The 13,026-nt window shown below is 33.6% G+C and overlaps 2 protein-coding genes and 1 long non-coding RNA gene across 4 annotated transcripts in view; 1 reads left to right on the plus strand and 2 right to left on the minus strand.

Moving 5' to 3' along the window:
* The window catches only part of LOC136804048 (uncharacterized), a 35,362-nt gene extending 28,322 nt beyond the window's left edge, over positions 1–7,040 (minus strand). For both annotated transcript variants that reach the window (XR_010846230.1, XR_010846229.1), the window contains exon 1: positions 6,795–7,040. This is a non-coding gene — a long non-coding RNA (uncharacterized lncRNA). The remainder of the gene's footprint in view (positions 1–6,794) is intronic.
* Positions 1–13,026, plus strand: part of LOC136804063 (triosephosphate isomerase-like) — a 387,417-nt gene that overhangs the window by 154,248 nt on the left and 220,143 nt on the right. The window lies entirely within an intron of this gene.
* Positions 11,143–12,775, minus strand: LOC136804103 (bifunctional 3'-5' exonuclease/ATP-dependent helicase WRN-like). The gene is made up of 2 exons (XM_067060849.1): positions 12,534–12,775; positions 11,143–12,076 (listed from the first exon to the last, which is right to left on the minus strand). The coding sequence occupies exons 1-2, from the start codon at positions 12,773–12,775 to the stop codon at positions 11,143–11,145; spliced, it is 1,176 nt and encodes a 391-aa protein (XP_066916950.1).

The raw sequence follows: 13,026 nt of genomic DNA on the forward strand, positions 1-13,026 counted from the left end.
TTAATTAAAAAGAGGATGAACGAAAGGGAAACAACCAAAAAGACTTGGAATTGGAATTATATAAAACATTTTAGACGGTGAGAAAGTAAACACCCAACATAAAGACCAAACTTTTACTAAAGACGACGGTTCCAAAATTAAAAACAAGCAAGACATTGCAGATGCCTTTAAGGAAAGACAAGAAAATATCTTTCAGCCCAATCTATCAAATGATAGAAGACATAAGTACGTTGTAGACCACTGGTTCGAAAACACCCAATTCCACAGAAGAGAACGACATTCAATCTACCACATGTTAGACCCATTATTAACCAGGCACGAAATAGATGAAAAAATAACAGACCAAGAAGTAGCTAATGTCCTTAAAAGCCTCAAAGTCCACAAAGCACCAGGTCATGATGCCATACAAAATAAACTTCTCTCCACACTTTCTCCTATTCTTATATCACCACTATCTTCTCTTTTTAATGACTGGTTAAATAATTCCATTTTTCCAGATACATTAAAAATAGCCAAAATCACAATGATTCCTAAAGTAAAGAACTCCAAGAAAATTTCCTACCATAGACCTATAAGACTTTTACCTGCCATAGGTAAACTTTTTGAAAAAATCTTGGCTAATAGAATTAATTGTTGGGCTGAGGAAAAAAATATTATAAATAAGGAACAATCTGGCTTCAGAAATAAAAGAAGTACTGTAGATAACCTTTTTCTTTTATTAAATGACTTTCAAGAAGCAAAAATAAAAGGTAAAAGAATGCACGCTGTGTTTGTAGATTTCGAGAAAGCCTTTGATAAAATAAACCACTCTCTTCTTCTATTTAAACTAAACTCTCTTGGAATCCCTAAATATCTTTTATATATCCTACATAGCTACTTAAAGGATAGGAAAGCATACATAAATTACTCCCATTTTAAATCTGACACCTTTTCTTTGAAGGCAGGAGTTCCACAAGGCTCCTGCCTATCACCCATTCTTTTCTCTCTCTTTGTCAGTGACATACCTAAACCAGTAAATAATAAAATTAAAATGTCTCAATTCGCAGACGACCTTGCTACTTGGGAAAGATACAAGAAAGCCTATGTTTCTGAACTAGATGAATATGTTGAAATCTTATTTGACTGGTTTAGCAAATGGGGCTTAGTGGTAAATATGGACAAAACTAAACATATAAATTTTGGTACCAGTAAAATGTCAATCTGGATCAGAAATGTTAGACTCAAAAAGGATAATAAAATAAAATTCCTAGGTTTACAACTTGACAAACAATTAAATCTCATCACACACATCTCTGATAAAATTAATAAATCATACCACATATTAAACTTTCTTAGAACCCTTAAAAACCAATACCAAATGTCTAAAAATAAACTGTTAATGCTATATAGAAGTCTATTAAGATCAAGACTGGAATACTCGCATATTTGTTTATTAAGTATCTCCAAAGCCCAAATGTATAGAATGGAGAAAATCCAAAATCAAGCTCTGAGAATTATATTACAGAGACCTATGAGAACGAGAATAGCAGACCTTTATCAGGAATCAAAAGTGTCATCAATAGAAAACAGATTAAAAACACTTGCAAAAAACTGGCTAACCAAAAGTGGTGGAGTTCTCCACCACCCTCTAAATGTAAACAACTTCATGACTAGACAAAACACTGAAAAGCCAACACTATTTGAAAGATTAACTTCTTTATAAAAATCAACTCTCTTAGAAATATATATATAGTATGAAAAAATAAAATGTTTTCTCCTGTCAGAACTACAAACAACAAAGAGTGGCCGAATTCTTTTTCCTCTTAGAGAGACGATTTTTCCATAGTCCGAATGCCACATAAAGATAGCAACTTGCCAGAATCGATTTTTTATTCTTCTTTTGTTGGTGAACTTCTCAGGATTGCTCGTTCTACGTTACTTTTCGAGGACTTGAAAGTTAAAGCCAAAGTTTTTATACAAAGAATGCGATGTCAAGGTGCTGAAAACGCAAAGTTAGATTGCAGTCTTCGACGGGTTATAGTTCGTCATTTTTCAGAATTTTCAAGATTTCAACTCTCTCAAGATTCACTCGCTCGCCAGCTCTTGCGGTGAGCGGTCACGGTGTACGGGGCTTCTAGAAAGTATACTTCTTTTCTCATTGTAATTTTAGTTTCTTCGGCTGGTTCCGTGTTACGTTTTAGTTTATTTTATATTATTGCGCGCGTTTTATACTTTCAATAAACACATCTTTTTACTATCTTTTATCTGTGGTGGTGTCTAATTAACACTGCTTGGCCTACCTACACAACCCTATTTCCATCATATAGGAGGATATTTTCACAAATGGCCGAAATCCTGTGTAGGTCGAAAACTGAGGAACAGATAATGTGTTTTCTTGAAATATTTTTTGACTCATATTGAGTTACTTCTTTCCATAAAGTCATTTTAGATCACTAGTTTTACATTGACGGATTTCTATGTCATCATATTTTCCTTTTCTACTCCAACCTGATTGATTTTCTGTGAATGTTCATTCTAGATTTTTGTTGTATTTGTATTGTCTTTTTGTTTTGTGGGTTTTTGTATTTATTGTTTCCATTTTGAGTAGTTGAAGGTTTTATACTTCTAGACTTAGTCTAGAAGTATAAAAGAAGTATAAAACCCACAAAACAAAAAGACAATACAAATACAACAAAAATCTAGAATGAACATTCACAGAAAATCAATCAGGTTGGAGTAGAAAAGGAAAATATGATGACATAGAAATCCGTCAATGTAAAACTAGTGATCTAAAATGACTTTATGGAAAGAAGTAACTCAATATGAGTCAAAAAATATTTCAAGAAAACACATTATCTGTTCCTCAGTTTTCGACCTACACAGGATTTCGGCCATTTGTGAAAATATCCTCCTATATGATGGAAATAGGGTTGTGTAGGTAGGCCAAGCAGTGTTAATAAGACACCACCACAGATAAAAGATAGTAAAAAGATGTGTTTATTGAAAGTATAAAACGCGCGCAATAATATAAAATAAACTAAAACGTAACACGGAACCAGCCGAAGAAACTAAAATTACAATGGGAAAAGAAGTATACTTTCTACTAGACAAAGTTGCCACACCTTTGACACGTTTCTGCCACAACGTTGAAGAAAGCAAACTAGAAGAGAAGGAACTGGGATTGGATTGCCACTATCCAACCCTGTGGCTCTCACACACATTTTACAGTTCAAAGAATAAGATTGAAAGAGTGGGGAAAGAATGAGAATTTAAAAAATCGGACTATAACCCGGTTCGAAGCCCCGTACGCCGTGACCGCTCACCGCAAGAGCTGGCGAACGAGTGAATCTTGAGAGAGTTGAAATCTTGAAAATTCTGAAAAATGACGAACTATAACCCGTCGAAGACTGCAATCTAACTTTGCGTTTTCAGCACCTTGACATCGCATTCTTTGTATAAAAACTTTGGCTTTAACTTTCAAGTCCTCGAAAAGTAACGTAGAACGAGCAATCCTGAGAAGTTCACCAACAAAAGAAGAATAAAAAATCGATTCTGGCAAGTTGCTATCTTTATGTGGCATTCGGACTATGGAAAAAGGAAATGCATCCCGTTTATCAAACAACTTATAAATAAATATCCCGTCTTTGATGGTAATATCCAGGTTTAAAAAAGAAGCATGATTACCAGAGTGCTCAATTTTGAGTTCAAGCTCATCTGGATAGATATCTCTATACACAGACTGAAACAAGTTACCGTCATTGATCGCACACAAATCATCAATGAATCTTTTAGTCGAATGAAAATGGCGAGCCTTAACCTTATTTTCCTCAATGATCCTGCTCATATACCTTTGTTCGTATTGGTAGATGAAAAGATTAGCCCAAAATGGCGCCGGATCGATTCCCATGGGAATCCCGATCACTTGACACATAACAATATCACCTGCATTGAAAAAACAATTTTTTATCAGATGTTTCATAGCAGTTTTCAAAGAATTCTGTGTAAAAGACACAGAAGATTTGGGTTTTGTTTTTGACCAATACGCTTTATCATTTTTAGAAATAGCGATAAACTTGCAGTTACCTGCATCAAATACAAAATCAATGACCTCTGATAGTTCTTTAATCAGTTTGTCATGAGGAATCTTTGTGTACAATGTACTAAAGTCAAAGGTGGAAATAGATTTGGCGTTTTTCTTTTTATTGATTCGGTTGAGTGAATCTAGTACTGGATCACAATTTTGAATTACCCAAAATTTATTATAATTGCTCAAAAACTTTGCTTTCGTATGGAAATTTTCAACTTGTCTGTAAACAAGCTTAAAAACTAGACTGATATATATTTTTCTTCTTATCTCATATACTCTCTTTTATTCTCTTTTAATTTTTTCCTTTTCTTGTATTTATAATCATATACAAAAAATTTAATCTTTTATCTTATACAAAATATTTATTACTTTCAACATAATCTTGAGTAACTCAATGTTACTCTTGATTTTTATTATGCACCTTAATATACATTTTCAAGCATTCACTTTTATTACGTTATTACGTTCTAGTAATACCTTATAAGTCATATAGACACAAATTTTTTCCATCAAAAACATTTTATATGTACTTTATGTACATCGTTACGTTTTAATAAACATTTTAACCCATTAAGTTAATAGTATAAACATTAAATATGTACGATATACATACCTTTCTTTTCTTTTATTAAATAAATCTCTCATAAAGTCCATGCATCTTCTCGACCACTAATAAATTAAAACTAATATTCTTCTAAAATCCTCTTAATCCTTACTTAAAATTAAATTAAATCCTTACTTAAAATTAAATTAAATCTCTTATTATCTCCATGTCTTTTCCACTATATATTTAAATTTTAATCAGTAATTCCACAAGTTCAGTAGGCTGGGTACAGAAACTTAAGTAAACTAACTAAAATCCCCAATGGGTAAAGGTAGTTAAAAGAACTACAACACCCCTAAACACCAACTTCACAGATCGAACCATGTGCTAACCCTAGGAAAGCCAAATAATATCAAACATGTACACGAATACACACTAGGGGATAAAATTCTTGAACGTGTATCATTCGAAAAAGATCTTGGTGTTATCATCGATAAGAATCTCTCCTTTGACCAACACATATCAAATCAGGTGAAAAAAGCTAATTCAATGGCTGGTCTTATCAGGCGGACCTTCACGTACCTCACTCCAGAACTGTTTCGAAAACTATACGTAACATTTGTCAGACCACACTTAGAATACGCCCAGGTTATCTGGTCACCAAAACTGAAAAAACACGCGAGATTGATAGAAGGTGTTCAGCGACGCGCATTTAAAACAGTTGAGACATGTGGACAGCTAAGCTATGAAAATCGAATGCAAAGAATCGGAATAACTAGTCTAAAATACAGACGCGAGGTAAGTGACATGGTTGAGATCTTTAAACATCTAAACTACTATGACAAATCTTGCATCCCTAAGAAATGTAACCAGCGAGGGAGACCTATGAGAACGCACGACTCTGAATTAGTAGTAATCTTTGGGAACGATGGTGTTCGCGGTCCGCAGAGTAACTCTCTATACTATCGGGGCATTAAGCAGTGGAATAGTTTGCCTTCTAAAGTAGTCAACTCATCCTCAGTGGAAGAATTTAAAGAGACCCTTAGTGTGGCCTGGAAAGCTAAAAAGTTTGAATATGATTGAAAGTGTCACTATTGTTGCATACCTGTCTATATTAACAATGTAAATAATTAACCCAAAATGTATGAGCGATTCATAGAGGCCCATGTGTCCGCACGGTGGCCTGCGAATTTGTAAAACAATATTATTATTATTATTATAAATCAAGAAATTTATATTTAAAAATGTGAAAATATATATTTCTTAGCACAAGGCACATAAGACGTGACGAGAATTATTTTAAAATACTCATGGAGAGAAAAGCAAAATAAAGAAGCTTAGTAGTCTAAAACATTATTTTGTCTATTTGTGTCCAGTTATCCTTGCTTGAGGGACAAGATATGAATGGTACAGTTGGTAGAAAGAATTTTGACGATCTTAAAAGTAAGCATTTCAATGATTCTCAACAGTTTTTAGGATCTATTATAGCACCAGAAAATCTCTTTACAATGTGTAAGGAAAGAAGAAATCTTTAGCCTTTGCAACCAAATTTTGATAATCCAATGTTTTTTACTATAATACCTATGAAAATGTCTCCTATTTAGGTTCCAGCCCAACAAAAGACACACAAGCTGAAAAGAATGTTGATTTAATTAGAAGTGAAAATGGTAAGTAATTACATTCCTAACATTGACAAGACTGATTTTATCTGGTAGTTCAAAAATATTCTTCTTCAAAACAAAGAAAGATAAATTTTATTTAAATATGCTAAATATATTTTTTCTATTTATAGAACCAAGTCCTATCAAACCTGTTAATGAAAGACAAAGTTTATATGAAAACAATGATAAAGAATATGAAAATGGTTCTAAGGTGAACATCAGTCTCTATAAAATTTCTGTGGAAAAATCTTTTGACATTGATAGTTTCAAATTTTAGTTTTAAATATTCCATTTGAAAATTTGATTCCATTCATTTTTAATGATATTAAAAATTTTTTTGTGAATTTTTAGCAGGGAGCAAAAACACTTTTTAATGTTTCCTAAAAGATGAGTGTTTTTGATAAAAAATAAGGGGTATTTAAAAATGGTTGATTTTTGACAAAATTTGCTTTTTAAGGTTGTTCATTTTAGAAATATTTATTTAAATTCGATTGATCCTTTTAAATTTAAAAATATCACTCACACTATTTTAGACGGTGTTTGATAATGTTGATGTTAACATGAAGGTGAGTGATATGACTGAAGATAACCAAAATATTGACTCCCACGATTGCGTTAAGGCTTATGTCATCAACAGAGTTGGTGGAAATCATCTAGACACTGTTACTCCAAGGAAGAAATTAGATGATGTTCCAAATGGAGAATTTCTATTTGACAAAGATGACCATAGACAACAACGAGCCAATTATATCACATTGGTGCAGCGAATCCTTGTCAAAGACATTGAATGCCTAAGATCAATGGAAAATTCAGTTGTTAAGCATATACCCCACAAGCATTCCAAAGAAATGTTGAAAAAATGTCAAATGGTATGTGCATAGAATTTGAATTAAATTAAATTAGCTCAAAAATCAGAATCTCTTGGGCATGGTTTATGAAAATGAGAATGATTCTGACGGAATTGCCCGGATTCTGAAAGATTTTCAACAATATCAACCCAAAAGTGTGATCAATGATGAAACCTACCTTGGAACTCTAGCTGTTGTTGGAGACCAATTATCAGTTGAGCGAGCCATCAACTCTCAATTTCAAACTGCGAATGGATTTACCCCAGAAGAACGACTGCATGGGATGCATTTCGAAATTGCAGATTTCCATACTGAGATGAAGTTCATGCAGGTTGGTTAGAACTTTTTACTATATTTTCTGAAACGCAAAATAATCATCTTCAATTATCAGTATTACAGGTTGCAACAAGCTAATATTTCCTAAATATTTTTTTAAGGTTTGCTTCAACCATTTCTACTCAACGACTTCCACAGATAAATGCACCTTGGGAACAGATAAGATCCTCATTAATCGAAGAAACGTTGTCACTGAAGTTAAGAAGAATTATGCTGCTTGCAGGCAATTTTTAGAGGTATTAAATATTTTATTTCAAGATTTGGTAAAAACTGCCAAATCAAGATTTTGTTGATATTTAAGTTCCTTAGCTTATCAAAATTTTGTAAAATTCAAATCAAACCCCTAGAATTCTCTTTTTTAAAGGTGGAATTATATGCTCGCATAATAGCTGCAGCTCTTGTTGAATTGTCAATCAAAGATGTCAAGGACATTCCAGCTGATGTTGAGCTGCCAGCAGACGATGACAATAGAGCCAAAAAAAAATTTTTGAAAAATCTAGCTGAAAGAATCGTGGACAAATATATTTTGAAATCTGACCAGCTGAAAGATTTTCTCAAAATGAAAAATTTGCAAAAACAGGTATTCAAGTTGCTTTGAGAAGAAACTCTTCATAAAATTTACTTGAAAGTTTCAATTCTGAAGTTTCAAAAGATTCTAGCACGCAACCAAAATCAATATTTAAATCATTTATTCATGATTTTTGGAGAATTCTAGCTAGGTTTGCATTTTTTTCAGCAGCAATCAAGTGATACTGAGGAGACGGACGAAAATGGTTGGTTTAAATGTCGATACCCTGGATGTAAGCAGACGTATCAAAATAATGCGAAATTCAAAAGAGATCACGAACTCAAGGTATTTTCCCTATGGCTAGATTTTTTATCAACATATACCTTAAGGAAACTGATTTTGATAAGGAGAAAAAATGATAAAAAAAATTTAATTTTTATTTAACTTGGATAGCATTTATTACTTTATCATGTGGTGGTAAATATATAATTTTGATTATGTATATAAAGTACATACATAATAATCCTATATCATAATAATACAAACATAAAAACAATGTCCCATACACATAAAAAATATATTCATTTCCATAAAACTATAAAGTATGAATATTGTGATTTTTTTACTGTAGAAACATGGTTTGGAACCAATTCCAGTTGCTGCAAAGACATCAATTGACAATGATAAAAGCAACGATGACATGTTCAATTATCAATGTAGTGTTATGGAATTCATGATCTTAATTAGAAATTTCAAAGATGCTATCAGTGAAGGAGATGGTGACCGAATCATAAGATCATGGGAGTTCATGCTACCATACATGAAAGTTGATGGAGCAGGAAGTAGGAAGTATGCAGTGGAAGGCTTTCATCTACTCTGCCAAGTAACTGCACTTCTATCAGAGCAAGATGCATACAGATTAGTTTGGAACCGGTCTGTCAAGAAAAAAAATGGTCTTGGTAAGCAAATTTTTAATAAAGATAAATAACCTTATGAAACCAACTTTGACCAATTCTAGTAGGCAGCAAAAACCCTGAAATTGTTTTGATTTCAAGGTTAGAACTTAGTTTGTTGAGGAGTTTTATTTTTAATTAGGAGGACTGTCAATTTATTTATTTTTTCAATCAAAAATGAGTATTTGAGATGGAAGACAAATCTTTTCTGAAAGCTTGCTTGGCATGGTAGGTTTTTTTTTGAGAGAAATACCATGATGGTAATTGAAAAAAGTTTCAAATTTGTTATCTTTCCCTTTTCAGGTGGTAACATTCCTTTGGACATGGGTTTGGAGCACTTGATTAAAGTTGTCAAGTTGCTGAAAAAGAGACTTGGACCACATCAAACAGATGAAAAAATTATTGACAAGTATTTGAAAGCATTGCCGTACAATAAAGAGCTTCTTCAAAATTTTGATAAACAATCAGCTATACACCAAAGGTCTGGTAGACATGTAAAAGCCGCAAACACGAAGGATAGGCTCAAAATTGTGAAAGAACTAATGAGAGAAAAAGCTCTAGTCAAAAACGAAGAGAGAAAATATTCATCGTTCAGAAACTGCCAAGACAGTCTTCTCAAAGACTTTGATTTTGTTGATTTCTACAAATGGATCTCAGATCACAAAACACAAATCAGGACACAAAAGACAGTACGATAGGCTGTGGATTTTATTGAATACCTTGAGGGAACTAATTTTTGCAGTAGTTAATTAAAAAAAAAACTAAAAAATATAAAAAATTGCATTTCGTGGAAATTAAAATTTTCAGGGGTTCAAACTTTTACAAATTTGGCAAAAAACTGTGAAAAAAGAAAAGATTTGTTCCAGCAAAAATCAGTTCCCTTATTGAAGTAGAACAGATTGAACTATTGAATAATTTTGGACCTTTTTTGGTTGAACATAAATTTGTAAAATACTTTGATACCAGTTTTATTTTTACTTAAAATATACATGTGATGTATATTTATACACAAGATGTGTACAGGGTGTTCTGAATCAAAACATTGAGTCAAATTCCTAAATCAATGTGTTAATCAAAAAAAAATCCTGCTATAAGTAGAAAGTTCAGAAATATCTAAAAAGTATTCTGGTTGCTTCTTGTTTGAATAATGATATACAGAAAAAAATGAACAAGCCCCTTTTTTCCATTGCTAATAATTATAAATTATATCACAAAAAACCAATAGAGTAAAGTAAAAAAACTACTAACATCAATTTAAATAATTTTTTTTCATTTTTTGTTATAAGTAAGTAAGAAAGCTGAAAAATTAGCCCTTATTCTGATTGTTGGGTGTCATTACGCAGACTGTTCATGATGGAATCACTGAGTGTGTCAAACATGGAAGTGTCATTTGCAATCTCATACCATTCATTACCAATTAAACTTTGCGAGTTATGAAAATCTGACATGCTTTCATTCAAACTAGAAAATAGCTCATCAATGTCCTCAAAAACCTCATTGAAAATCTTCAAAACTCTTTTTGCATGTTTCCATCTCCAAACAAAACCATAAAAATAGACATCTGTGACACAAAAGATCTTTGAAGCATTTTTAACCAACGATTTAACTTGGTAATGATCAAACTCCATGTATACAGATGGAACACCAACAGGTTTCACATCAAATTCAAGGAAGCTTCTTCGGAACTCGTCTAACTTTAGCCTGGATATCCAAGCTCAAAATTTTAGAAGAAACAAAATTTACCTCAACATACAAAGTTCTAAAATTATAGAGCTTGGTCTCCCTAGAGAATGAAAGTGAAAACCCATGCTTCCTAGCCAACCCAGGGCAGCAAAACAGAAATTAATAAAAAGCAGTCTTACAAGATCTAAAACTATTTAAAACATCCAAAGATTACACCAAAGTCCATAAAAAAGTTTGCATGCATTATCATGACCAACCATGTTTTCTTGGAAAACCAACTTGCCTCTGTTTTCTTCTTTTTCATGTTTTCATGTAACAGAAAGCCCTATCTTCACTAGCAACTGGAGGACTATCCTATTTTTGCTTTAGAATTGCTCAACGCCGTGTAGATTGGCCCTTACGGTTTTAGCGAAGTGAGTGCAGGCAAGCGGACTGCATTCTCTTAAAGAGAATGCAAATCGCTCTAGGGAGACCAGGCTGTAAACCAGAGCATAAAATATCAAAAACTAGACTGTGAAATAGTTTACAGCCTGGATATCCAGGCTAGTCTAACTTTTCATGAAGAAGGCTTAAGGCAGAATCTGAGGTTTTACGACTTTTGGAGTCATTATTCTGAGGTTTCAAAGTAAAATCAATAGGTGCCCATTTACTTATGGAACATTCACATTTCAAGGCACATATGTCACAACACTCACAACCACAGCCGTATTCAGCTGATGTTGAATTTGAAAATAGGGAAAGCAGGATCTTCCGTCTACACTGGTCTTTGGAATGAACAAACTCCTTCATTTTTGTATCAACTTTGCCAGTAAGTGTGCTGGTGTGAAACAATCTGCTCACACTTGGTTTGCCTTCACGACCAATGCGACCACTTTCCTGGACAAATGACGTAATTGACTTTGAGGGGCCAAAATGAATACTTTCATTTATACCTTTTGCATTTACACCCATTCCAAATGCAATAGTGCAAATAACCACACGGATATGAGAATCCTCTTTTGAGATCTCCTCCAAAATGTGGCTCTTTACAGAATCAGCTGTCCCCCCATGAAACATGTCAACTCTTCTCTTCTTTGGGTGCTCAACTCCACCACTATACATGCTGCTACCAAGCTTGAGGAGGAACATGTTGTAAAGAATAGCACATTGCTTTCTAGTTTGGCAGTAAATAAGTCTTCTTGTAGAGCTATCACCATGGTAAAAAATGTCACGCAATACAAAGTCAAAAATAATGGACAAACTGACCTTGGGTACCATTTGAACTTGATAGCAAATGTTCTTTCTATCAGGGTCAAGAACAACACGAGTAAAATCATCAGGTGTTAAACCAAGTGATTCAAAAATGTTGAGCTCCATCAACCGAGACGCTGTTGCTGTGAAGAGAGCAAAACAAATATTGCTTCCAAGGAGGGACCTCAATTCAATAAGGTTGGAGTTCCATTTTCGGAAAACCTTTTTTTTGAAATCAGCAAATCCCCTGAATAGAATGGAAAAAGGAAAGCAATAACAAGCGTGATTCAACTTTAGCTAAGCAATTTAAGTGTCAAACAATGAAAATCGCCATTCAAAAACTAATCATTAGTCACATTTTGACGATTATTGACTATGACGACTGACACAAACAAACATACAAACATCTACATATGGAGCTGGTATTGAACTTAGACAGTATAGAGCTTGCTAATGGGCTAAAGTATTAACACACCGTCACATATTCTACTCAATTGCAATTCAATATTTTTGATCACCCAGCCAGTACAGAACAGAGTCAGAAAATAAAATTCAATACTGACCAACCTGCGAGATAGCGCAGATAAGAAGTACAAAAGCACAGAAGGAATTGTGGATGGATATTCCAATACATTGGTGTGATGCTCCTTGCCAATATAAAACATAATACACAGAAAAGACATGTATATACATATATTACTAACCACTCTGCCATAACATGGGCTTCATCTATGGCCACACCAATGCAGTGATCTTGGAAGCTATCTGAAGACAGAAGTCGACGTAATCTACCCTTTGACAGAATGCTTTCTGGTGAAGTATAAACAAGAGAGTAAATGCCATCTTCAACATCTTTAAGTACCTCATCTAGGTTCTCGGTAGTCTGGTTGATGGCTACTGCAGAAATGCATGTTTTGGTCTTTAAATATTTTACTTGGTCCTCCATCAAAGAGACCAACGGGGAAATGACCAAGAGGGTTGATGTCCCAAGACTTTGATCATTGGATAGGTCAAAAAACCAAGGTATAGACTGAAAAACAATTTATTTCCCAAAGGCAGTGTGGGCACTCAGATAAATATTTTTCCCCAAACAGAACTCCTCTATCAATGCTAATTGTTTAGGATGAAATTTTTCGATGCCAAAGCGGCTAGTTCGAAACGCAGGTCACAGGTCACAGGTCAACAGGTCACAGGTCA

This window comes from Clytia hemisphaerica, unplaced genomic scaffold (assembly GCF_902728285.1).
Source record: "Clytia hemisphaerica strain Z4C2 unplaced genomic scaffold, Clytia hemisphaerica genome assembly, whole genome shotgun sequence".
Taxonomy (NCBI): Eukaryota; Metazoa; Cnidaria; class Hydrozoa; order Leptothecata; family Clytiidae; genus Clytia; species Clytia hemisphaerica.